The sequence below is a fragment of the Papio anubis genome, chromosome 2 (genome assembly GCF_008728515.1).
Source record: "Papio anubis isolate 15944 chromosome 2, Panubis1.0, whole genome shotgun sequence".
NCBI classification, from domain to species: Eukaryota; Metazoa; Chordata; class Mammalia; order Primates; family Cercopithecidae; genus Papio; species Papio anubis.
Window position 1 is genome coordinate 91,734,549 of NC_044977.1, and position 23,308 is coordinate 91,757,856.

At 47.9% G+C, this 23,308-nt stretch overlaps 1 protein-coding gene across 1 annotated transcript in view; it reads left to right on the forward strand.

Annotated features, from left to right (window-relative positions):
- Positions 1-442: 442 nt before the first annotated feature.
- SLC25A20 (solute carrier family 25 member 20) overlaps positions 443-23,308 on the forward strand; it is a 42,236-nt gene continuing 19,370 nt past the window's right edge. Inside the window, exons 1-4 of the mRNA XM_003894462.3 lie at positions 443-747; positions 8,285-8,377; positions 18,244-18,371; positions 21,890-21,980. Coding sequence (XP_003894511.1) covers positions 643-747; positions 8,285-8,377; positions 18,244-18,371; positions 21,890-21,980 — 417 coding nt within the window. The 5' untranslated portion in view covers positions 443-642. The remainder of the gene's footprint in view (positions 748-8,284; positions 8,378-18,243; positions 18,372-21,889; positions 21,981-23,308) is intronic.

A 23,308-nucleotide genomic window follows, 5' to 3' on the forward strand; every position in this document is an offset into this window, starting at 1 on the left:
AGGTTCCTCACCCTTTACCCGGTTATGTATGAACAGAACTCCGTCTCTCATCTTAGGTCTTGAATCTTGTCACCTTTTCAGTTAAACCCTCCCTTATTCAACTAATTAAAATTGCAAATCACTTGTCCCACACGCCCTCTAACTCTCTTCCTGAATTTTTCTCGGTAGTACTTATTACTACTTGATACACTATGCATTTTTTGGTTATTTATCTTTGTTATGGTCTGTAAATTCCAGGACAGGGACCTGTGTATTGTACTACCAGAGGTGCCTCCAGCAGCTAGAAGGACGCCTGGTATTTGGCGGGGCGCAATTGATCTCTGTGGAGTGAGTGGATGAACCGGAGTTCAGAGGAGGAAACACTGAAGACTGGGAAGGCTTCCTGGAGGAATAGGCCCGTCGGCCGACACTCCCAAACCCCGCCCATGCGGCTTTGCGCTCTGCCGCGCCCATCGAGGCGGGGCCGAGACCGGAAGCAGCCCCGGGCGGAAGCCCGACAGTGTTCACTGGGCCCTCCTCCCGACCTGCCCCAGGCTCGTGCCCCGCCCACCCGAAAGTGGGTGAAAGGTCGGCGGCGCCGGCACTGCAGCTGGGGCTGAGACTGCCCGAGAACTGACAGACTGAGTTACAGACGGACTAACCATGGCCGACCAGCCGAAACCCATCAGCCCGCTCAAGAACCTGCTGGCCGGCGGCTTTGGCGGCGTGTGCCTGGTGTTCGTGGGTCACCCTCTCGACACGGTCAAGGTGCGGGAGGCTGGGTCGCAGGCTTTGGGGAGGAGGCGCGGGCGGGACGCGCAAAGCATGGTTCCCCGCGAGGCGCTGCCGCTGGGCAGAAGAGGGACCTGTGTGAGCTTCCGTGAGAAGTCTAGGGAATCTCTCTTTCAGGGGTGGGCAGGAAGCTGTACCTTCCGCCCCAAAGAGCCAGGCGGCGGCGCAAAGTGAGCAGCCTCTATCTGCCTGTCAAGAGCTCTGATGTAAAAAGTTCCCTGTCCCGCAGTCTCTCCTGATCCTGCGCCACTTCTTTAGGGATGGGAAAGAAAAAACGTCTCTCCATAGTTCTGGTTTCAGCCAACCCTAACATTATCATTAGGTTTGAAACAGGCCCCCTGTAAAGCCCGCCCCAGGAAGACAACTAAAGACAGGTGCGGTTGTTCTGGAGGTGTCCTTTGATACATTCCCCTGGGTCAAGAGTAACCATCTCTTTCGTACCTTTCCCGGCCCGGGGAGATACTTACTTGACACTCTTCGGCCTGTCACCCAACGGTGGCCTGCTCAGCCTACTGGGCAGAGGCATCCCTGTGAGAAGCAATGATGACCTCAGTGACCGAGCCCTTTCCACGGAAAGCAAGGTGATCAGCTTTGCACAAGGCCAACCACGTTCTCACAACTCCCAGATGAGGAAGCTATGGTCAGACTGAGGCTTGGGAGGGAGGCCTGATCAATGGATCAGGGATTGTTTTCTGGTCTTCCTCTTATCATATCTCAACTATTCCCCTTGCAACGCCTTCATTAATGCTTTGCTGGGGGACCAAAGTCCATCCCCCATGGCTTAGCACTCGAAGCTGCATCCAAGTTTTCTCACTTTATTTCTGGACATAGACTTGAAGGAAATTGATAAGTCATTGCCAGGGTGGGCCTGTGGGGAGCAGACATGAGTTTTAAAGGATTGGAAGCCCATGTGAGGGGGTTTGTTAGGATGTTGGGTCAGATTTCCTCCACAGCGAAATAGTTTTGTGGGCACTTCCTCTTGGCAGGCTTGGGCAGCAAGCTCTTTGCTGCCTTTCATCGAAGAAAGGAGCTGCCCTGAGGTAGAACTCATACTGGGGTCATTCTGTAGGAAGACCAGGGTTAAAGTAGCTGGACTGGCTACGTCATTGTGCAACATGAAATCAAATGTTTATTTAGCTGATGGTAAATGCCCTGTGTTAGTGCTTCCCTGACAGTGGTCATTCCAAGCAGCACTGTTTACTGAGGCACGATTATCTGGCCTTTCTTCCTGCTCTTGCTCCATATAGGCAGATATCTTATTAATTCTAGGCCTCTGCAGCCACCCTTAAAAAAAGGAAAAAGAAAAAATATATATACACGCATACATACATACATACATACCTACCAATGTCGCTCCTATCATCTTTGTCCTTGATGTCACTCCCAAGAAGGACTGGATGACTTCTGCACTGAAGTGCAAATAACTGAAATGCTCACTGGCATATTTAGCAACCAGAAAGCCTCTCTTTAGCTTAAACCAAAACCACAAATTGCTGACTGCTGTGTTTTTGGCCTTAGTAAGCTAGGTGGACTCCAATCAAAGCCTGACCTTAAGGTACTTTCAGAGGTCCAAGGTTTAGAAGAAAAAAAGAAGTCCAAGATAGTGTAACTGAGCTGTGGTCCGTGTGTCCTGACAAGCCAAAAGCTGCAATGCTTCAGAGTGGGGCATGAAAAGGCTCTATGGAAGGTGGTGCATTAGAACAAGCATTCAAGTGCTGGCTGAGTTCAGACTGAAGAAGTAGGGAGACCCAGACAGTCTGGTGTGGGGAAGGCAGGAGTGAAGGTGAGTGTGGCTTGCAAGTGGGGATCATAATATAAAATAATACCACCTAGGCTGGGCACAGTGAGCTCATGCCTGTAATCCCAGCACTTTGGGAGGCTGAGGTAGGTGGATCACCTGAGGTCAGAAGTTCAAGACCAGCCTGGCCAACATGGTGAAATCCCATCTCTACTAAAAATACAAAAAAATTAGCTGGGTGTGGTGGCAGGCGCCTGTAATCCCAGCTAATTGGGACGCTGAGGCAGGAGAATAGCTTGAACCCCCAGGGTGGAGGTTGCAGTGAGCTGAGATTGTGCTATTGCACTCCAGCCTGGGTGACAGAGTGAGACTCCTTCTCAAAAAAAAAAAAAAAAAAAACACACCTGCAAAGGACTTTAATGTCCTTGCTGGTTTGGTTGGATGGCTGATGTCCTGATGAGACAGGTATGAGGTATGAAGTGTATATAAAATCACAAAAAGGCAGCCTTGGCAACATGGCAAGACCTCATGTCTATAAAAAATACAAAAATTAGCTGGGGATGGTAGTGCACACCTGTAATCCCAGCTACTCAGGAGGGTGAGGCTGGAGGATTGGTTGAACCTAGGAGTTTGAGGCTGCAATGAGCCTTTGCACTGCAGTCTGGGCAACAGAATGAGACACTGTCTCAAAAGAAAAAAAATCACAAAAAAAGTATTAGTCAGTTTTTTTTTTTTTTTCTTTTTTTTGAGCCAAGACTCTCCCTCTGTCACCCAGGCTGGAGTACGGTGGCAGGATCTTGGCTCACAGCAACTTCTACCTCCCGAGTTCAAGCAATTCTCTTGCCTCAGCCTCCTGAGTAGCTGGGATTACAGGTGCGTGCCACCACGCCTGGGTAATTTTTGTATTTTTTTTTTTTTTTTTTTGAGACGGAGTCTGGCTCTGTCGCCCAGGCTGGAGTGCAGTGGCCGGATCTCAGCTCACTGCAAGCTCCGCCTCCCGGGTTCACGCCATTCTCCTGCCTCAGCCTCCCGAGTAGCTGGGACTACAGGCGCCCGCCGCCTTGCCCGGCTAGTTTTTTGTATTTTTTAGTAGAGACGGGGTTTCACCGTGTTAGCCAGGATGGTCTCGATCTCCTGACCTCGTGATCCGCCCGTCTCGGCCTCCCAAAGTGCTGGGATTACAGGCTTGAGCCACCGCGCCCGGCCTAATTTTTGTATTTTTAGTAGAGATGGGGTTTCTCCATGTTGGCCAGGCTGGTCTCAAACTCCTGGCCTCAAGTGATCCTCCTGCCTTGGCCTCCTGAAGTGCTGGGATTATAGGCGTGAGCCACTGTACCCGGTCTAGTCAGAAGCTTTGATCCATTTCTCTGTCTCTACTAACTAGGGAAGGTTATGCCTGACTATGGGAGGACAATATGAGGGATTTTGGATGTAAAGGTGTGGTGGCATCTGGGCATTTCTATTGTGTTCATAAACCCCTCAGACTTGCATGTCACCTCTGTTGCCCAGAGAGGGACTTCCTTGGTTTGATATGGAAGGCCCTGACAAATACAAGAATAAGAAATTCTAAAGAAATTTTAAAAAATGGTAGGAATGATGACATGGAAGGACCTGACAAATACAAGAATAAGAGATTCTAAAGAAATAAACAACATAGTAAAAATGATATTTTGGAAAGGTTAGTGTAATAGCAACCTTGAGAAGAATTTGGAAGCAGAACAGTGAGCAGGAAGAACATCCAGGAAGGGCTGCGTGTGGTGGCTCACGCCTGTAATCCCACTTTGGGAGTCTGAGGTGGGCAGATCACCTGAGGTTGGGAGTTTGAGAGCAGCCTGACCAACATGGAGAAACCCTGTCTCTACTAAAAATACAAAATTAGGCCCGGCGTGGTGGCTCACGCCTGTAATCCCAGCACTTTGGGAGGCCAAGGCGGGCAGATCACCTGAGGTTGGGAGTTCGAGATCAACCTGAGCAACATGGAGAAATCCTGTCTCTACTAAAAATACAAAATTAGCTGGGCGTGGTGGTGCATGCCTGTAATCCCAGCTACGTGGGAGGCTGAGGCAGGAGAATCACTTGAACACGGGAGGCAGAGGTTGCGGTGAGCCCAGATTGCACCATTGCTCTCCAGGCTGGGCAACAAGAGTGAAACCACGTCTCAAAAAATAAATAAATAAATAAATAAATAAAAACGAATATACAAATATAAAATTAGCCAGGCATGGTGGCACATGCCTGTAATTCCAGCTACTTGACAGGCTGAGGCAGGAGAATCACTTGAACCTGGGAGGCGGAGGTTGCGGTGAGCCAAGATCATGCCATTACTCTCCGGTCTGGGCAACAAGAGTGAAATTCTGTCTCAAAACAAAACAAAACAAAACAAAATTCAGGAAAAAGACTGCAAAAGTAACTGGATATATCAGTTATCTATTGCAGTTTAACAGTTTACTCCAATGAGGCAGGAGGATCACTTGAACCCAGGAGTTCAAGGCTGCAGTTAGCCAAGATGGCGCCCCTGCATGCCAGCTTGAGTGACAGAGCAAGACCTTGTCTCAAAAAAACCCAAAAAACAAAACCAACTTACCCCGAAACTTAGTGACTTAAAGCAACAATAAACATTTATCAGGGCCAAGCCGGTGGCTCATGCCTGTAATCCCGGCACTTTGGGAGGCCGAGGCGGGTGGACCACCTGAGGTCAGGAGTTTGAGACCAGTCTGGCCAACATAGTGAAACCCTGTCTCTACTAAAAAAAAAAAAAAAAAAACAAAAAACGAAAATTAGCCGGGCGTGGTGGCACGTACCTGTAATTCCAGCTACGTGGGAGGCTGAGACAGGAGAATCACTTGAACCCAGGAGGTGGAGGTTTTGGTGAACTGAGATTGAGCCACTGTATTCCAGCCTGGGTGATAGAGTAAGACTCTGCCTCAAAAAAAAGAGACAAATAATCCAATTAAAAATGGGCAAAGACTCCAGTCTGGGTGACAGTGTAAGAACCTGTCTCTCTTTTTTTTTTTTTTTGACATGGAATCTTGCTGTGTTGCCCAGGCTGGAGTGCAGTGGCGCCATCTTGACTCACTGTAAGCTCCGACTCCCGGGTTTTCGCCATTCTCCTGCCTCAGCCTCCTGAGCAGCTGATGCTATAGGCTCCCACCACCACGTCCGGCTAATGTTTTGTATTTTTAGTAGAGACGGGATTTCACCCTGTTGGCCAGGATGGTCTGGATCTACTGACCTCATGATCTGTTCACCTGGGCCTCCCAAAGTGCTGGGATTACAGGCATAAGCCACCACACCTGGCCGACCCTGCCTCTTAAAAAGAGGGGGAAAGAGAGAGAGAGAGAAAGAAAAAAGGACAAAGGATCTTTTTTTTTTTTTTTTTTTGAGAAGGAGTCTCACTGTTTCGCCCAGGCTGGAGTGCAAAGGTGCGATCTTGGCTCACTACAACCTCTGCCTCCTGGGTTCAAGCAATTCTCCTCCCTCAGCCTCCCTGGGCTTATAGGTACATGGGATTATAGGTGCATGCCACCATGCCTGCCTAATTTATGTATTTTTAATAGAGACAGGGTTTCGCCATGTTGGCCATGCTGGTTTTGAACGCCTGATCTCAGGTTATTGACCCACCTGAGCCTCCCAAAGTGCTGGGATTACAGGTGTGAGCCACCGCGCCTGGCCTTCTTTTCTTTTCTTCTTCTTCTTTTTTTTTTTTTTGTTTTGTTTTTAAAAGAGGCTGAGTCTTGGCTGGCCACGGTGGCTCATATCTGTGATTGTAGCACTTTGGGAGGCTGAGGCAGGCAGATTGTATGAGTCCAGGAGTTTCAGATCAGCCTGGGCAACATGGTGAAACCCCATCTCTGCAAAAAAAAAATTAGCCAAGCATGGTGGCCTGCACCTGAGGTCCCAGCTACTTGGGAGGCTGAGGTGGGAGGATCATCTGAGCCTGGGAGGTAGAAGTTGCAGTGAGCCAAGATCATACCACTGCATTCCAGCATGGGCGACAGAGTGATACCGTGTCTCAAATAAATAAATAAATAAAAAGAGACTAGGTCTTGCTCTGTTACCCAGACTGGAGTGTAGTGGCACCATCACAGCTTTCTGTAATTGAACTCATGGCCTCGGGTGATCCTTCCACCTCGGCTTCCCAAAGTGCTGGGATTACAGATGTGAGCCACCACACCCAGCCATGGATCTAAATAGACATTTCTCTGAAGAAGATGGGCTAATAAGCATGTGAGAAATTGTTCAATGTCATTATCCATCATGGAAACGTAAATCAAAATCACAATGACATACCACCTCATACCCACTATGATGGCTTAAAACAAAAGATAGATATAGCCTGAGCAATATAGTGAGATTCTGTCTCTACAAAAACAATAAAAATTAGCTAGGCGTTGTGGTGTGCACCTGTAGTCCCAGCTACTTGGGAAGCTGAGGTGGGAGGATTGCATGAGCCCAGGATGTCAAAGGTTGTAGTGAGCTAGTGACCACACAGCCTGAGTGACAGAGTGAAACCTTGTCAAAAAGGCCCGGGTGAGCTCGCCTGTAATCCCAGCATTCTGGGAGGCGAGGATCAAGGTCAGGAGGTCGAGACCATCCCTGGCTAACACAGTCAGAAACCCGTCTCTATTAAAAAAATACAAAAATTAGCTGGCACGTGGTGGCCGGTGCCACTGTAGTCCCAACTACTCGGGGAGGCAAGGTAGGAGAATAAAGTAAACCCAGAAGGCGGAGGGTTACAGCCGAGCGAGATCAGCGCCACTGCCTCCAAAGCCTGGAAGTGACAGAGTGAGACTCTGCCTCAAAAAAAAAAAAAAAAGAATTTTATATATATATGTAAAGATAATAAGTATTGAAGATATGGAGAGATTGGGACCCTTCCTAGACTGCTTATGGGAATATAAAATGGTGCAGCGACTTTGGAAAACAGTCTGGCAGTTCCTCAAAAGGTTTAAACAGAGTTAACATATAAGTTAGAAATTATGCTAGTGGATAAATACCTGTGATGGTGAATTTTATGTGTCATCTTGACTAGGCCACAGAGTACCTAGATATTTGGTCTCACATTTTTCTGAGTGTGCTTGTGAGGGTGGTTTTGAATGTTAACATTTGAATCTGTAGACTGATTAAAGCTAATTGTCCTCCTTAATGTGAGTGGACCTCATCCGGTTGAAGGCCTAAGTAGACCAAAAAGCTGACTGATACTTCCCTGCAAGCAGAAGGGAACTCCTGCCTGGATACTTGAGGTGGGACATTAGTCTTTTCCTGCCTTCAGACTTGAACTGAATCTTTGGTTCTTTTTGGGTCTCAAACTTGCTGACTACAGATCTTGGGACTTCTCAACTTTCATAATTGTATGAGCTAATTTCTTATAATAAATCTCTTGATATATATCTCCTGTTGGTTCTGTTTCTCTGGAGAATTCTGACCAATACAATACAGAAGAGAAGTGAAAACATATCCACACAAAAGACTTGTACACAAATGTTTATAGCAGCATTATTCATAATAATAAAAAAGGAAAAACACAAATGTCTATCAACTGATGAATAGGCAGGCATACAAAATGTGATTTATTCATACAATGGGATATTATTTGCTAATAAAAGGAATGAAGTACTAATGAAAGAGAAGTTTGAATCCAGCAGGTTAAGTGAATGCCAAAGACATGTACATAGGTACAGCCTTCCCTGTTCAGTTTGGTAGACAGTTGGGCCATTGCCTCTGACAGGCAGTTCTGATTCTGGTAGGTGACTGCATTTTAACTTCTGGTTTCAGGTCCGACTGCAGACACAGCCACCGAGTTTGCCTGGACAACCTCCCATGTACTCTGGGACCTTTGACTGTTTCCGGAAGACTCTTTTTAGAGAGGTTGGTATCTGGTGCTGGGCATCCTCTTACTCAGAACACATTCATGGGGTTGGTTTGTTACCCCCAAGGAGAGTAGGGTAACTGTGGTTCTGCTGGTCAGCTGGCTCACAGCTGCTGCTCCTTCAGCATGCCACCCTGTGCCCCCCGTTGTCATCTGCTTTGGGGTCTCTGATAGTTCTAGCTACTGTTTTATATAGATGAGTCAAGCTAATAAAATGGTTCTCTCTTTTGGAAGATGGAATTTAGACCACAGAGAACTAGTGAGTAATAATTGAGATGTGAAATGGAAGAAAATGTACATCTGAGCTGGGCGCGGTGGCTCACGCCTCTAATCCTAGCACTTTGTGGGCCAAGGCAGGTGGATCACTTGAGGTCAGGAGTTCAAGACCAGTCTGGGTAATGTGTAGAGAGTGTCATCTCTACAAAAAAATGCAAAAATTAGATGGGCGTGGTGGCGCGTGTACATCTGTAGTTCCAGCCACTCAGGTGATTGAGGATCACTCCACCAGGAGGTAGAGGTTGCAGTGAGCCAAGATTGCACCACTGCACTCCAACCTGGGTGACAGAGTGAGACCCTGCCTGAAAAAGAAAAAAGGCCAAGCATGGTGGCTCACGCTTGTAATCCCAGCACTTTGGGAGGCCGAGGTGGGTGGATTGCCTGAGTTCAGGGGTTTGAGACCACCCTGGCCAACACAGTGAAACCCCGTCTCTACTAAAAATACAAAAATTAGCTGGGCATGGTGGCATGTGCCTGTAGTCCCAGCTACTTGGGAGACTGAGGCACGAGAATTGCTTGAACCAGGAGGGAGAGGTCCAGCCCTGTGGGGCTTAGTGGGTGTTTTCCCCGTGTGCGGAGACAAGAGATCATAAGAAAGACACAAGACAAAGAGATAAAAAGAAAACAGCTGGGCCCAGGGGACCACTACCCGCAAGGCAGCGGAGATCTTTGAAGTGGCCCACCTCTATTAGTAGACGCTATTTGTGGAGATACTCCCCGTGAGAGGCAGCTGGTGTGGTGGCTCATGCTTGTAATTCCAGCACTTTGGGAGGCTGACGGGTGAATCCAAGATTGCGGAGAATCAAAGCCATACTAGCTAACATGTGAAACCCCGTCTCTACTAAAATACTGAAAATTAGCTGGAGTGGTGCAGTGGCGGGCGCCCTGTAGTCCCAGCTACCCAGGAAGCTGAGGGAGCAGGGGAGAATAAGCATAATGAACCTGGGGCCGGAGTTCCTGATGAAACCAAGATCATCACTGCCAGCCTTAACGTGAAGACAAAGAACAGGGACAGGTAAGAGGTGGGCTTCAGAAGTGATTGATAAGATCAAAATCACGGCAGTCAGGACAGGGAGAGAAGAAGGGGAGGGAGAAGAGGGGAGAGGCCCCGATGCCGCAAGAGGGGAAGGCAACCTCCGTCGAATTGATTTTCCTCATGCACTTGTAAGAAAGATCAGGCTGGTGGCAGCTCACGCCTGTAATCCCACTGGGAGGCGAGGCATGGATCCGCGAGGTTAGGAGGTGAGACCATCCCTGGCTATTACAGTGGGCTCTGTCTCTCTACCAAAAAATACAAAAAAAAAAATTAGCGAGGAAGGCGTGTGGTGGTGGGCCTGTAGTCCCTACTCAGGGAGGCTGAGGCAGAGTGGCAGACACAAAGGAGAAGGGCTTTGTTACCACTGCTGCACTCGAAGTCTAGGTGACAAAAGAAGTGAGATCAAGAGGAACCAGGGTGGGAGGAACATAGAAAGTGGTGGACAGGAAGGAGGAGGAGCGGTGAAAGCTCAAGCCCTGTAATCCCAGCTTGGGAGGCGAGGCAGAGGCGGATCAGTCAGGAGATGAGACCATCCTAGCTAGCAGTGAAACCCCGTCTCTACTAAAAAATACAAAATTGCTTGAGGCCCGAGGTGGGGCGCCTGTAGTCCCAGCTACTCGGGAGAGGCTGAGGCACAGGAATGGCGGGAGCCCGGGCGGGCTTGAAGTGAGCTGAGATCCGGCCACTGCACTAGCCAGGCAGAGGAGGCAAACTCCGTCTCAAAAAAAAAAAAAAAAAAAAAAAGAAAGTGGACAAAAATGTGACCCGCCAGAGCACGAAAAGCATCACAGGGAGGGTTTTGCGGCCTCCGGATAACACAATAGTTGAGCCTGGATATCAGCCTCCCAGAAGCTGGTGGAGTAGAGTGTTCCTGACTCCTCCAGGAAAGAGACTCCCTTCACGGTCATTTCGTGTAGTTGCCTTCAGGCACTGGCATTACTGCTTGACCAAGAAGGAATCTTAAAGCGGCCCTTGGTGTGACAAGAGGGCTATCTTGCCTTCTTAGTCACCTTCTCACAATGTCCCTTCAGCACCTGACCCTATACCTGCCGATTATTTAAAATAAAAGAAAAAATAAAATCATACACCTGCATCTGGATCAGTCAGTTTGTTAGGGATCCATGTCAGAAGTGCCTGTGAATGAAGTCTGAAGGAAAAGTTAGCCAGTCCTGAAACACTGAGAGAAGCTATCAGAGTCTCTAGTTCTCCTAGACAGGGACATTAAATTGGTTTGGAGTTATTATTATATACATTTTTTTTTTTTTTTGAGATAGAGTCTGGCAGCTGCTCCTTGGGAGCAGTGAAAGTGATCTCTGTCACTGCAAGCCCGCCTCAGGTTCCGCCATTCTCCTGCCCTCCCGGCCTGGTATGGAGTTCTGGCTGCCGGTAATTTTTGTATTTTTTAGTAGAGGAAGCGGGGTTTCACCGTGGTCTGATCTCTGACCTTGTAATCCAGCCGGCCTCCCAAAAAGTGCTGGGATGGGCTGACAGCATGCCCTCGCTTATGGTGAGACAGAGTCTGCTCTGTCGCCAGGCTGGAGTACAGTGGCAAGAGTTGCGGCTCACTGCAACCTCTGCTTCCCAGGCTCAAATGATTCTCCTGCCTCAGCTTCCTCAGTAGCTGGGATTACAGGCGTGTGCCATCATGCCTGGCTAATTGCACTCCATCCTGGGCAAAAAGGATAAAACTCTGTCTCAAAATAATAATAATATTAATAATGGCATAACAATGAATAACTGTTAACACAGAGTTAAAGACCTCATTGAGATCTTTTCCTTTGCTTCTAAATATAACCTTTTTTTTTTTTTTTCCTGAGATAGGTTGCTCTTGTTGCCCAGACTGGGTGCAATAATCAGCTCCTGCAACCTCTTTTTTGTTTGTTTGTTAATTTTTTTGTTTTGAGGCGGAGTGCCTGGAGATGCAGCGACGGATCTCAGCTCACCTGGCTTTCACCGGATCGCCATTCTCCTCAACCCGGTAGCTGAGAACTTCAGCGCTCCTAACGTAAGGGTTTTCACCCGTGTGTCAGCCAGGATGAGTCTCGATCTCCTGACCTCGTGATCAGCCATCTCGGCCTCCCAGATGCTGGGATTACAGGCGAGCTACAGCGCCCGGCCACAGCTCACTGCAGCCTCTTGAACCGTCTCCTTGGTTCCAAGTGATTCTCCTCCTCAGCTTCCTGAGTAGCTGGGATTTACGCGGGCTTTTTCCACCATGTCTGGCTAATTTTATATTTGTAGTAGATAGGGTTTCTCCATGTTGGTCAGAAGTGGTCTCAAACTCCTGACCTCAAGTGATCCCGACCTCCCCAAGTGCTGGGACTACCTGGCGTGAGCTGCCAGTACTGGCCCTAAAATATGACTTTTAAATTTTATTTTACAGGCAGGTCTTGCTCTGTGCCCAGGCTGGAGTGCAGTGGCCACTGATCACCGGCTCCTGCAAGCTCCACCTCCTGGGTTCATGCCATTCTCTGCCCTGCCTTAGCCTCCCGAGTAGCTGGGACTTCTGGCTTAGCCACCAGCCTGGCTAATTTTTCTGTTACCCAGAGTAGAGGCCGCGTTTTCCCTTGTTAGCCAGGATGGTCTCAATCTCCTGACCTCGTGATCCACCCGCCTCGGCCTCCCAAAGTGTTGGGATTACAGGCGGGAGCCAGCGCGCCTGGCCCTAAAATGTAACTTTCATATAAACACTCTATTATACTCTATAAATTTATAGCCTTGATTAAATATGCGGAAACTAAGTAGTTGTCATCCAGATTTAAAAGGGGGTGATGGTAAATGATGGACTCAGCCTTGGAGAAGTTGTTCCCAGGATTCCTGTAGGACTTGGGTGCAGAAGAAAGATCTTTTTGCCGGGCGCGGTGGCTGGAGCCTGTAATCCCAGCACTTTGGGAGGCCGAGATGGGCGGATCACGAGGTCAGGAGATGGAGACCATCCTGGCTAACACGGTGAAACCCCGTCTCTACTAAAAAATACAAAAAACTAGCCGGCGAGGTGGCGGGCACCTATAGTCCCAGCTACTCCGGAGGCTGAGGTGGGAGAATGGCGTAAACCCGGGAGGCAGAGCTTGCAGTGAGCCGAGATCTGGCCACTGCACTCCAGCCTGGGCGATAGAGCAAGACTCTGTCTCAAAAAAAAAAAAAAAGATCTTTTAAAAATGTTTATTTATTTATTTAGAGACAGAGTCTTGCTCTGTTGCCCAGGCTGGGGTGCAGTGACGTGATCTCAGCTCACTGCAAACTCTGCCTCCCGGGTTCAAGCGGTTCTCCTGCCTCAGCCTCCCGAGTAGCTGGGATTACAGGCATCTGCCACCATGCCTGGCTAATTTTTGTGTTTAGTAGAGATGGAGTTTCACCATGTTGGTCAGGCTGGTCTCAAACTCCTGACCTTGTGATCTGCCCACGTGGGCCTCCCAAAGTGCTGGGATTACAGGCATGAGCCACTGCGTCTGGCTTAGAAAGAAGATCTTGAGGCAGTGCCTGCCTGACCATCCTTGAGTGAGATGGTGCTACCCTTCTTTTTTTTTTTTTTTTTTTTGAGATGGAGTCTTGTTCTGCCACTCAGACTGGCATGCAGTGGTGCAATCTCGGCTCACTTCAACCTCCGCCTCCTGGGTTCAAGCGATTCTCCTGCCTCAGCCTCCCAAGTAGCTGGGATTACAGGCACCTGCCACAATGCCCAGCTAATTTTTATATTTTTAGTAGAGATGGGTTTCGCCATGTTGGCCAGCTGGTTTGAATCTCCTGAGCTCAGGTGATCTGCCTGCCTCAGCCTCCCAAAGCGCTGGGATTACAGATATGAGCACCATGCCCGGCCTGCCCTTTCTTCTTTTTCTTCATCGTCTTTTTTTTTTTTTTATATGGAGTCTCATTCTGTCACCCAGGTTGGAGTACAGTGGCATGATCTCAGCCCACTGCAACCTCCGCCTCCCGGGTTCAAGTGATTCTCTCTGCCTCAGCCTCCCAAGTAGCTGATACTACAAGCGCCTGCCACTACGGCCAGCTAATTTTTGTATTTTTAGTAGAGATGGGGTTTCGCCATCTTGGTCCAGCTGTTCTTGAACTCCTGACTTTGTGATCTGCCCTCCTTGGCCTCCTAAAGTGCTGGGATTACAGGCGTGAGCCATGGCACCTGGCCTTGTCCTTTCTTCTTTAAACTCCTCTTCCTTACATCTCTAATGTCCAGGGTGGAGTCTGATCAGTGTCTGATGGAGGTTCTAGGCTTCAGGTCCACTCAGAGTCCTCTACCCTTACAGAAGGAAGGTAGGCTTACCTGCCTCTTGGTCGTTAGATGTTATTGAGCACCTGCCTAGGGGTGGGCAATGTGCTGAGTCCTGGAGTCGTGGTGAGAATGTCTTGTATAAACCCAAATCTTTGAAGAGTTGAATAGGCTTCCTTAGTCCATATTTGTGCATGTCCTGGTTTTTGCTGTGCCAGATTTGAGCTTTCTGCTCTCTGGAGCTGCCAGGCAGAGGTCTGTAGGTTGTGCTACATGGAACTGGGTTGGCCATTCTAGTGGAAGGAAGACTAGACAAGTTGTTCAGGAGGAATGGGCTTGACCTCTCAGGACCTGCTCATCCTTTTAGGTCATGTAGGGAGCTATGGGAATGGCTTTGAATGGACTTCGTCATATGCTGCTTTTGTAGATCTTCCTCAGATCTCTGTCCTTTTCCCATTTACTGCCTCTATACTTTGTTCTTGGAGTTCACCTGCAGCCTGTAGCAGTTTAGGCTTTTGCAGGAATTAGGAGGAATGCTGACAGGTACAGTTGTGCTCCCTTGATTCTGAAAAGAAAGTTTGGATACCCAGGGTCTGCAGTGAGGCAGGTTCTTCAGCCTGGGTCTGTGGAGCCTTCCCAGTGTGCAGCCTCACCTTGATTCTCCTGCTACTCTCTATAAAGATCAACTTTAAAAGTTTTTGTATTTTTTTAAAAAAATGGTTTTGAGATGGGGTCTTGCTATTTTACCCAGGCTGGTCTTGAACTCCTGAGCTCAAGTGATCCCCCCATCTTAGCCTCCTGAGTACCTGGGATTATAGGCCCTGATACAGGCACTTCATTTGTTACTGAGAAGCTTATAACAAAGTAACAAAGTGATATTTATCTCTTTCCTTCGTTCTCCAGAGGCAACTACTTTCAATTTTTTCAGTTGTTCATGCTGTTCTCACCTATCTACATAATACACATTTACTTTTTTTTTTTTTTTTTTGAGACGGAGTCTCGCTGTGCTCCCAGGCTGGAGTGCAGTGGCGTGATCTCGGCTCACTGCAAGCTCCGCCTCCCGGGTTCACGCCATTCTCCCGCCTCAGCCTCCCAAGTAGCTGAGACTACAGTCGCCCGCCACCACGCCCGGCTAGTTTTTTTTTTTTTGTATTTTTAGTAGAGACGGGGTTTCACCATGTTAGCCAGGATAGTCTCGATCTCCTGACCTCGTGATCCACCCGCCTCGGCCTCCCAAAGTGCTGGGATTACAGGCTTGAGCCACCGCGCCCGGCCTACACATTTACTATTATTTTTATTTTATTTATTTTTATTTATTTATTTTTTTGTTTGAGACGGAGTTTTACTCTTGTGACCCAGGCTGGAGTGCAGTGGTGCAATCTCGGCTCACCGCAACCTCCGCCTTCCAGGTTCGAGCCTTTCTTCTGCCTCAGCCTCCCTAGTAGCTGGGATTACAGGCATGTGCCACCACGCCTGGCTAATTTTGTATTCTTAGTAGAGACGGAGTTTCTTCATGTTGGTCAGGCTGGTCGTGAACTCCCGACCTCAGATCTGCCTGCCTCAGCCTCCCAAAGTCCTGGGATTACAGGTGTGAGCCACTATACCTGGACATTGCTGTTATATTTTATACATTTATATATTGTTTAGCTACCTATTTGTGGTAGATTATTTTATATTTTAGCTCTTATACTCCCTATCCCCTCCTTCTGCCCTGTCCATCTATATGATTTTATCACCCTTTGTGGTTTAATCCAATTTACCATTTTCATGATTACAACTTTATATATATATTTTCTCTTAAGTATGAAGTATGATGTGTATTCCATTCCTTGTGTAACTTTTTGTTTCCCTTAGGATTGGGTTAATAATTGTGTTAAATCTTTTGTTTGTTTGTCTTTGAATCACTCTCTGTCATTCTGTACCCTAAATGCTCTGTAGTGTACCTCTCTGTTTGGTTTGCTACACACTGCCTTAGGAGTTATTTTCTGTTGTTCTAGTGTGTGTTGTTTTGTTCTGTTTTAGTTTTAGTTTAGTTTTGTTTTTTTGAGATGGAGTTTTGCTGTATTGCCAGGCTGGAGTGCAGTGGCACAATCTCGGCTCACTGCAACCTTTGCCTCCCAGGTTCAAGCTATTCTCGTGCCTCAGCTCCTGAGTAGCTGGGATTACAGGCATGCACCACCACACACAGCTAATGTTTGTATTTTTAGTAGAGATGGGGTTTCACCATGTTGGCCAGGATGGTCTTGGTCTCCTAACCTCGTGATACGCCTGCCTTGGCCTCCCAAAGTGCTGGAATTACAGACGTGAGCTACTGCACCCGGCCTTGTTCTGTTTTTCTTGCAAACATCACTTTTGGAGTCCTCTACTACGCTGTGGACTGACTATTTCCCAGGTCCACTGCACCCATTGCCATCCTAGAAACCCACTTCATCTCTCTTGGACTGGCCCCCTGGTCTCCCGGGTCCTGAATCTTCCTCCTTGTTTACTACCTTGTTTGGTAGTGTATTTATGTATTTGTCTGTCTGTCTAATTATTTATTGGTTACTACATAATTCACTTTCTTTTTTTTTTTTTTTTTTTTTTCCTGGAGATGGGATCTCACTCTGTCACCCAGGGTGGAGTACAGTGGCAAGATCATAGCTCACTACAGACTTGAACTTCTTGACTCAAGTTATTCTCCTAACTCAGCCTTCTGACTACCTAGAACTACAGGCACACACCACCACGTTTGGCTAACTTTTATTTTTTATTTGTTTTTGTAGAGACACAGTCTTGCTATGCTGCCCAGGCTCACCTTCCCTTTCATTACTAGTGAAACTGTACTAGTGAAAATTGCTGTGCAGTTCTAACAAAATTCTCATCTTAATACCTAGAAAATTTAATACATTTTCTTTTTTTTTTTTTTTTTTTGAGACGGAGTCTCGCTGTGCTCCCAGGCTGGATTGCAGTGAGCCGAGATCACGCCACTGCACTCCAGCCCTCGAGTTCACTTCTCCCGCCTCAGCCACTCCAAGTAGCTGAGACTACGAAGCCATCACCATGACTGGTTTTTTGTATTTTTTAGTAGAGGCCGGGGTTTCACCATGTCCAGCCAGGATAGTCGATCTCATAGGCTATAGTGATCTACCAGCCTCGACTATCCCCAAGTGCTTTCAGGGATTACTGGAAAAGCGAAGAGCCACAGCCGGTAGCAAAACATTTTTTAATCACTTGTAATCTTACCCCAAAGAAGGTAGATCACATCGTGTATCCTGTTTTGTAGCCTTTTTTTTTTTTTTAACTTAATAATCTCTTCTCCTGTTATAATGTGATTTATAAGTTTATAATTTATCTCCTATTTGGCAGCTTTTGTTTTTTTCCCCAAAGTTTTGGTACCTTATAAATGCCTGAGGTTATTTTTACACCTCTGAGTATCTCCCTAGAGTAAATTCCTTGCAATAGATTTTCCATACAAAAAAATTTCCAGGTGAAAGAGTATGCTACATATTGGCAGATTGCTGGCCGGGTGCAGTGGCTCATGCCTATAATCCCAGCACTTTAATAGGCCAAGGCAGGAGGATCACTCGAGCCCAGGAGTTCGAGACCAGTTTGGGCAACATGGCAAAACCCTGTCTCTACAAAAAATACAAAAATTAGCTGGGCATGGTGACGCACGCCTATAGTCCCAGCTACTTGGGAGGCTGAGATGGGAGGATCACTTGAGCCCAGGGAATCAAGGCTGTGATCAGCTGTGATTGCACCACTGCATCCCAGCCTGGGTGACAGAGTGAGACCCCGTCTGAAAAAAAAAAATCCCCCAAAACAAAAACAGATTGCCTTTGAGAATGGAAACTGCCTTCAGTTTCTCCAGCAATACATAATAGGACAATTATTTCTGATAAATGTGGGAGATATTCTTCCATTTAAAATTCTCCTTGTGGCCGGGTGCAGTGGCTCACGCCTGTAATCCCAGCACTTTGGGAGGCCGAGGCGGGCGGATTACGAGGTCAGGAGATCAAGACCATCCTGGCTAACACAGTGAAACCCTGTCTCTACTAAAAAAATACAAAAAATTAGCTGGGCGTGGTGGCAGGCGCCTCAGGAGGCTGAGGCAGGAGAATGGCGTGATCCCAGGAGGTAGAGCTTGCAGTGAGCCAAGATCATGCCACTGCACTCCAGCCTGGGCGACAGAGCGAGACTCTGTCTCAAAAAAATAAAAAATAAAAATAAAGTTCTGCTTGCTTCAAGAAGAGGTGAAGGAAGCCACAGGTTAGAGGACACACTGCTTTCCTCTTTCAGTGATTTAAAAGGTGGTGGTGTCTGTAAACAGCTTCTGCTTCTGTGATTCCTTGCAGGGCATCAGGGGGCTATATCGGGGAATGGCTGCCCCTATCATCGGAGTCACTCCCATGTTTGCTGTGTGCTTCTTTGGGTTTGGTTTGGGGAAGAAACTACAACAGAAACACCCAGAAGATGTGCTCAGGTGAGTACTTACAGGCCAGGAGCACTCGCTATTCTGCCTGGTAGTGTGACATGGGTTAAATTAAAGAAACTTGGGCAGGGCACGGTGGCTCACACCTGTATTCCTAGCACTTTGAGAGACTGAGGCGGGTGGATCACCTGAGGTCAGGAGTTCGAGTCCAGCTTGGCCAACATGGCAAAACCCTGTCTCTACTAAAAATACAAAAAAATTAGCTGGGCACTGTGGTGGGCGCCTGTAGTCCCAGCTACTTGGGAGGCTGAGGCAGGAGAATCGCTTGACTGGGAGGCGGAGGTTGCAGTGAGCTGAGATGGCACCACTGCACTCCAACCTGAGCAACAGAGCAAGACTCCGTCTAACAAAAAAAAAAAAAAAAAAAAAAAAAAGAACCTTGGTGGGTCCTCCTGGGCCCTTAAGCCTGACTCCTGGGAGTTTTTTTTTCTTTCTTCCCTGAGACAGAGTTTTGCTCTTTTTGCCCAGGCTAGAGTACAATGGCATGATCTCAGCTCACTGCAACCTCCGCCTCCCAGGTACAAGCAATTCTCCTGTCTTAGCCTCCCAAGTAGCTTGGATTACAGGCATGCGCCACCACACCTGGCTAATTTTTTTTGTATTTAGTGGAGAGGGGGTTTCACCACATTAGGCTGCTTGCGAACTCCTGACCTCAGGTGATCCACCTGCCTCGGCCTCCCAAAGTGCTGGGATTTCAGGCGTGTGCCACTGCACCTGGCCCAACTCCTGGGAGTTATACATGAAGGAGTACTTGAGTTTTAAATTTTTTTAATTTTTAATTTTTTTTTTTGTTTGAGACTGAGTCTCACTCTGTTGCCCAGGCTGGAGTGCAGTGGCTTAATCTCGGCTCACTGCAAGCTCCGCCTCCCCAGTTCTCGCCATTCTCCTGCCTCAGCCTCCCTACTAGCTGGGACTACAGACGCCTGCCACCACGCCTGGCTAATTTTTTGTTTTTTTGTATTTTTAGTAGAGACGGAGTTTCACCATGTTAGCCAGGATGGTCTCGATCTCCTGACCTTGTGATCTGCACCCCTTGGCCTCCCAAAGTGCTGGGATTACAAGTGTGAGCCACCGCGCCTGGCCCAAGTACTTGAGTTTTTGAGATGGGGTCTTTGTTTGTCACCCAGGCTGAAATGCAGTGGTGCAATCACGACTCACTATAACCTTGAACTCCTGGGCTCAAGTGATTCTTCTGCCTCAGCCTCCCGAGTAGCTGGGACTACAGGCACACACCACCACTCTGGGCTAATTTTTAAATTTTTTTGTGAGACAGGGGCGGGTCTCATTATCTTGCCCAGGCTGGTTTCGAACTCCTGGAGCCAAGCAATTCTCTTGCCTCGGCCTCCCAAATTGCTAGGATTACAGGTGTGAGCCACCACACCTGACCAGTTTTTCATATTTCTTTTATAAGGTAGTATCAATTATTGGAGAGATTTGTAACCTCACGAGGCTGTTGAGAGGTCTGAATGCTTAAATATGTGTAACATGTCATAGGCAGCACCTGGTGCTGCCCTAAAGCCAAAAGCAGTCTTTCTATCACCTGATTGAGAGAAGAGAAGGTTCCAACTTTTGTTGTGCTTCATTTTTACAACATGCTAATATGACTATAAAGATTTCAGGTATTAGTTTCTGTGTTAAAGTGGAATAAGTTAATATGTTTTCCTTTTTTTTTTTTTTTTCTTTTTTTTTTTGAGACGGAGTCTCACTCTCTCGCCCAAGCTGGAGAGCAGCGGCGCGATCTCAGCTCACTGCAAGCTCCGCCTCCTGGGTTCACGCCATTCTCCTGCCTCAGCCTCCCGAGTAGCTGGGACTACAGGCGCCCGCCACCGCGCCCAGCTAATTTTTTGTATTTTTAGTAGAGACGGGGTTTCACCGTGGTCTCGATCTCCTGACCTTGTGATCCACCCGCCTCGGCCTCCCAAAGTGCTGGGATTACAGGCGTGAGCCACCGCGCCCGGCCCAATATGTTTTCCTTTAATAAACTTTAAGAAGTTGGATTTGGGTATGAAGAGGCACCTGAGACAGAATTATAGTTCAGAATTTACAAAGTAGCGAAAACAGAGGCTTCTCAGGATGCAGGGGAATTCTAAGTGGAAATATTGGGTGAAAATGTATCCACAATCTGAGCTGTGCAGGGTGCCAACCCCTGGGAGGGGCTATAGGCAGTACAGGAGCTACAAAGGCTGGCCTGCCCTCAGATCCGGGATCTCAAGGGAGGAAGCCCAGGGTGCCATGCAGTTGTATTCTGTCACCACTCTAGGCCACAGCAGGCTGAGTGAGGGTCTAGGATGTAGATGGAGGTGCTTGTAGAGTGAAACTCTATTTCTAGGATCCTTGTGACCCTCTGAATGTCCCTAGATTCTATAAATAGCCGCAAGTGGCCTGAAACGTGGGTGGGGTTGTTTTGGAGCTGCATCTGCCCATTGGTAGTGAGTGGATCACTTGAGGTCAGGAGTTTGAGGCCATCCTAGCCAACATGGTGAAACTCCGTTGCTACTGAAAATACAAAAATTAGCTGGGTGTGGTGGCGGGTTCCTGTAATCCCAGCTACTCGGGTCCTGAGGCAGCAGAATTGTTTGAACCCAGGAGGTGGAGGATGCAGTGAGCCGAGATCGCTTCACTACACTCCAGCCTGGGGACAGAGTGAGACCGTGTCTCAAAACAAACACAAACAAATAAACAAAAAGAAGAAAGAAAAGAAAAGGAGATGCCAGAGGTGGCACAGACAGCTTGGGGTGATAGATGGGTAGGAGCCTCAGATTGCTGTTTATACTCAGGGTTGTTCATTCTGTGGGGGCCAGAGTGAAGACCCATACCTCTTGCCACTGGGGGACTATTTCCCTGTACAGGGGCCACAGGACCTGTCATGCCTGCCTGGGTATCATCCCTGTCTGGTCCTTTCTCAGCATCTTACAGCATATTGCGTGCAGTTGACTTGGCTATCCCTTAGCCTTTAGAGGTGGCCACAGCCATCCTCCTTGGCCTTGAAGCTGTCCTGCTTGAGTCTTGGCTTAGAGTGTTCTCAGGCCCTTGGTAATCCAGGGGAAGTGAGACTGGAGGGGAACTACTGGGGGAGATTAAAGTCCAGATCTTGGGTTAGAGACTTCCCCCTCAAAATCCCCAGCACATTAACTATGGGGAATTGAGGCTCAGAGAGGCCTGGAAACCTGTCCATAGTCACTGTGCCTGGCAGGCGCATGGATGGAAACTGTGTTTTACTGTAAAACTTCTCTTACAGGTCAGGGATTCAGAGCATACACCGCATGGGGTGGGCCTTGTGACCAGACTCCCATTGCTCTTGCCACTGAGACCCTTGCTCTGGGAAATTTGACATTAAAATATACCTAGAACTGAGTTTTTGTGCGAAATCTGATTCATTTGTGGCTAGGCTTCTACCCAGTCCAAGTACTTATTTTTTTTCTTACAAAACTGTCCTTTTTGCTGGGATTGGCCCCTGTCCTCAGTGGTTAGTCACAGGTGCTTGCTTCTGGTTTTTGTTTTCAATGCAGCTATCCCCAGCTGTTTGCAGCTGGGATGTTATCTGGTGTATTCACCACAGGAATCATGACTCCTGGAGAACGGATCAAGTGCTTATTACAGGTAAGGTTGTGATTGAAGGGGAAATAGCTAGCTTTTTCCTTTCAGTTTATAATTTCATGTACATGTTTATGTCCTTTCACCCTTTATAGAGGCTTCAGGGTCGGGTGCAGTGGCTCACACCTGTAATCCTAGCACTTTGGGAGGCCAAGGTGCGAGGATTGCCTGAGCCCACGAGTTAAAGACCAGCCTGGGGGCCAGGTGCAGTGGCTCATGCCTGTAATCCCAGCACTTCAGGAGGTCGAGGTGAGCAGATCACCTAAGGTCAGGAGTTCGAGACCAACCTGACCAACATGGCGAAACCCCGTCTCTACTAAAAATACAAAAATTAGCCAGGAGTGGTGGTGCATGCCTGTAATACCAGCTACTCGAGAGACTGAGGCAGGAGAATCACTTGAATCCAGGAGGCAGAGTTTTCATTGAGCCAAGATCATGCTATTGCACTCCAGCCGAGCAACAAGAGCAAAAATTCCATCTCAAAAACAAAAACAAAACAATACAGAACAACGATGTTATTTTTTTATTTTTATTTTTTTTTGAGACGGAGTCTTGCTCTGTCACCCGGGCTGGAGTGCAGTGGCCTGATCTCAGCTCACTGCAAGCTCCGCCTCCCGGGTTTACGCCATTCTCCTGCCTCAGCCTCCCGAGTAGCTGGGACTACAGGCGCCCGCCACCGCGCCCGGCTAGTTTTTTGTATTTTTTTTTTTAGTAGAGACAGGGTTTCACCGTGTTAGCCAGGATGGTCTCGATCTCCTGACCTCGTGATCCGCCCGTCTCGGCCTCCCAAAGTGCTGGGATTACAGGCTTGAGCCACTGTGCCCGGCCAGAACAACTATGTTATATGAATGGAATCGTATAGTATATAAAGTCTTTGGATTGGCTTGTTTTTTGTTTTTGTTTTTGTTTTTTGTTTTTAGATGGAGTCTTGCTCTTATCGCCCAGGCTGGAGTGCAATGGCACAATCTTGGCTCACTGCAACCTCCTCCTCCCAGGTTCAAGTGATTCTCCTGCCTCAGCCTCCCCAGTAGCTGGGATTACAGCACCTGACACTATGTCCTGCTAATTTTTGTATTTTTAGTAGAGACAGGGTTGCATCATGTTGGCCAGGCTGGTCTCAAACTCCTGACCTCAGGTGATCCACCCACCTTGGCATCCCAGAGTGCTGGGATTATAGGCATAAGCCACCACGCCTGGCCTGGATTGGCTTTTTAAATTTTTTTATTTCTTTATTTATTTTTGAGACAGGGTCTGGCTCTCTGTCACCCAGTCTCTGTAGTACAGTGGCTGGACTCAGCACACTGCAATCTCTGCCTCCTGCGATGAAGCCATTC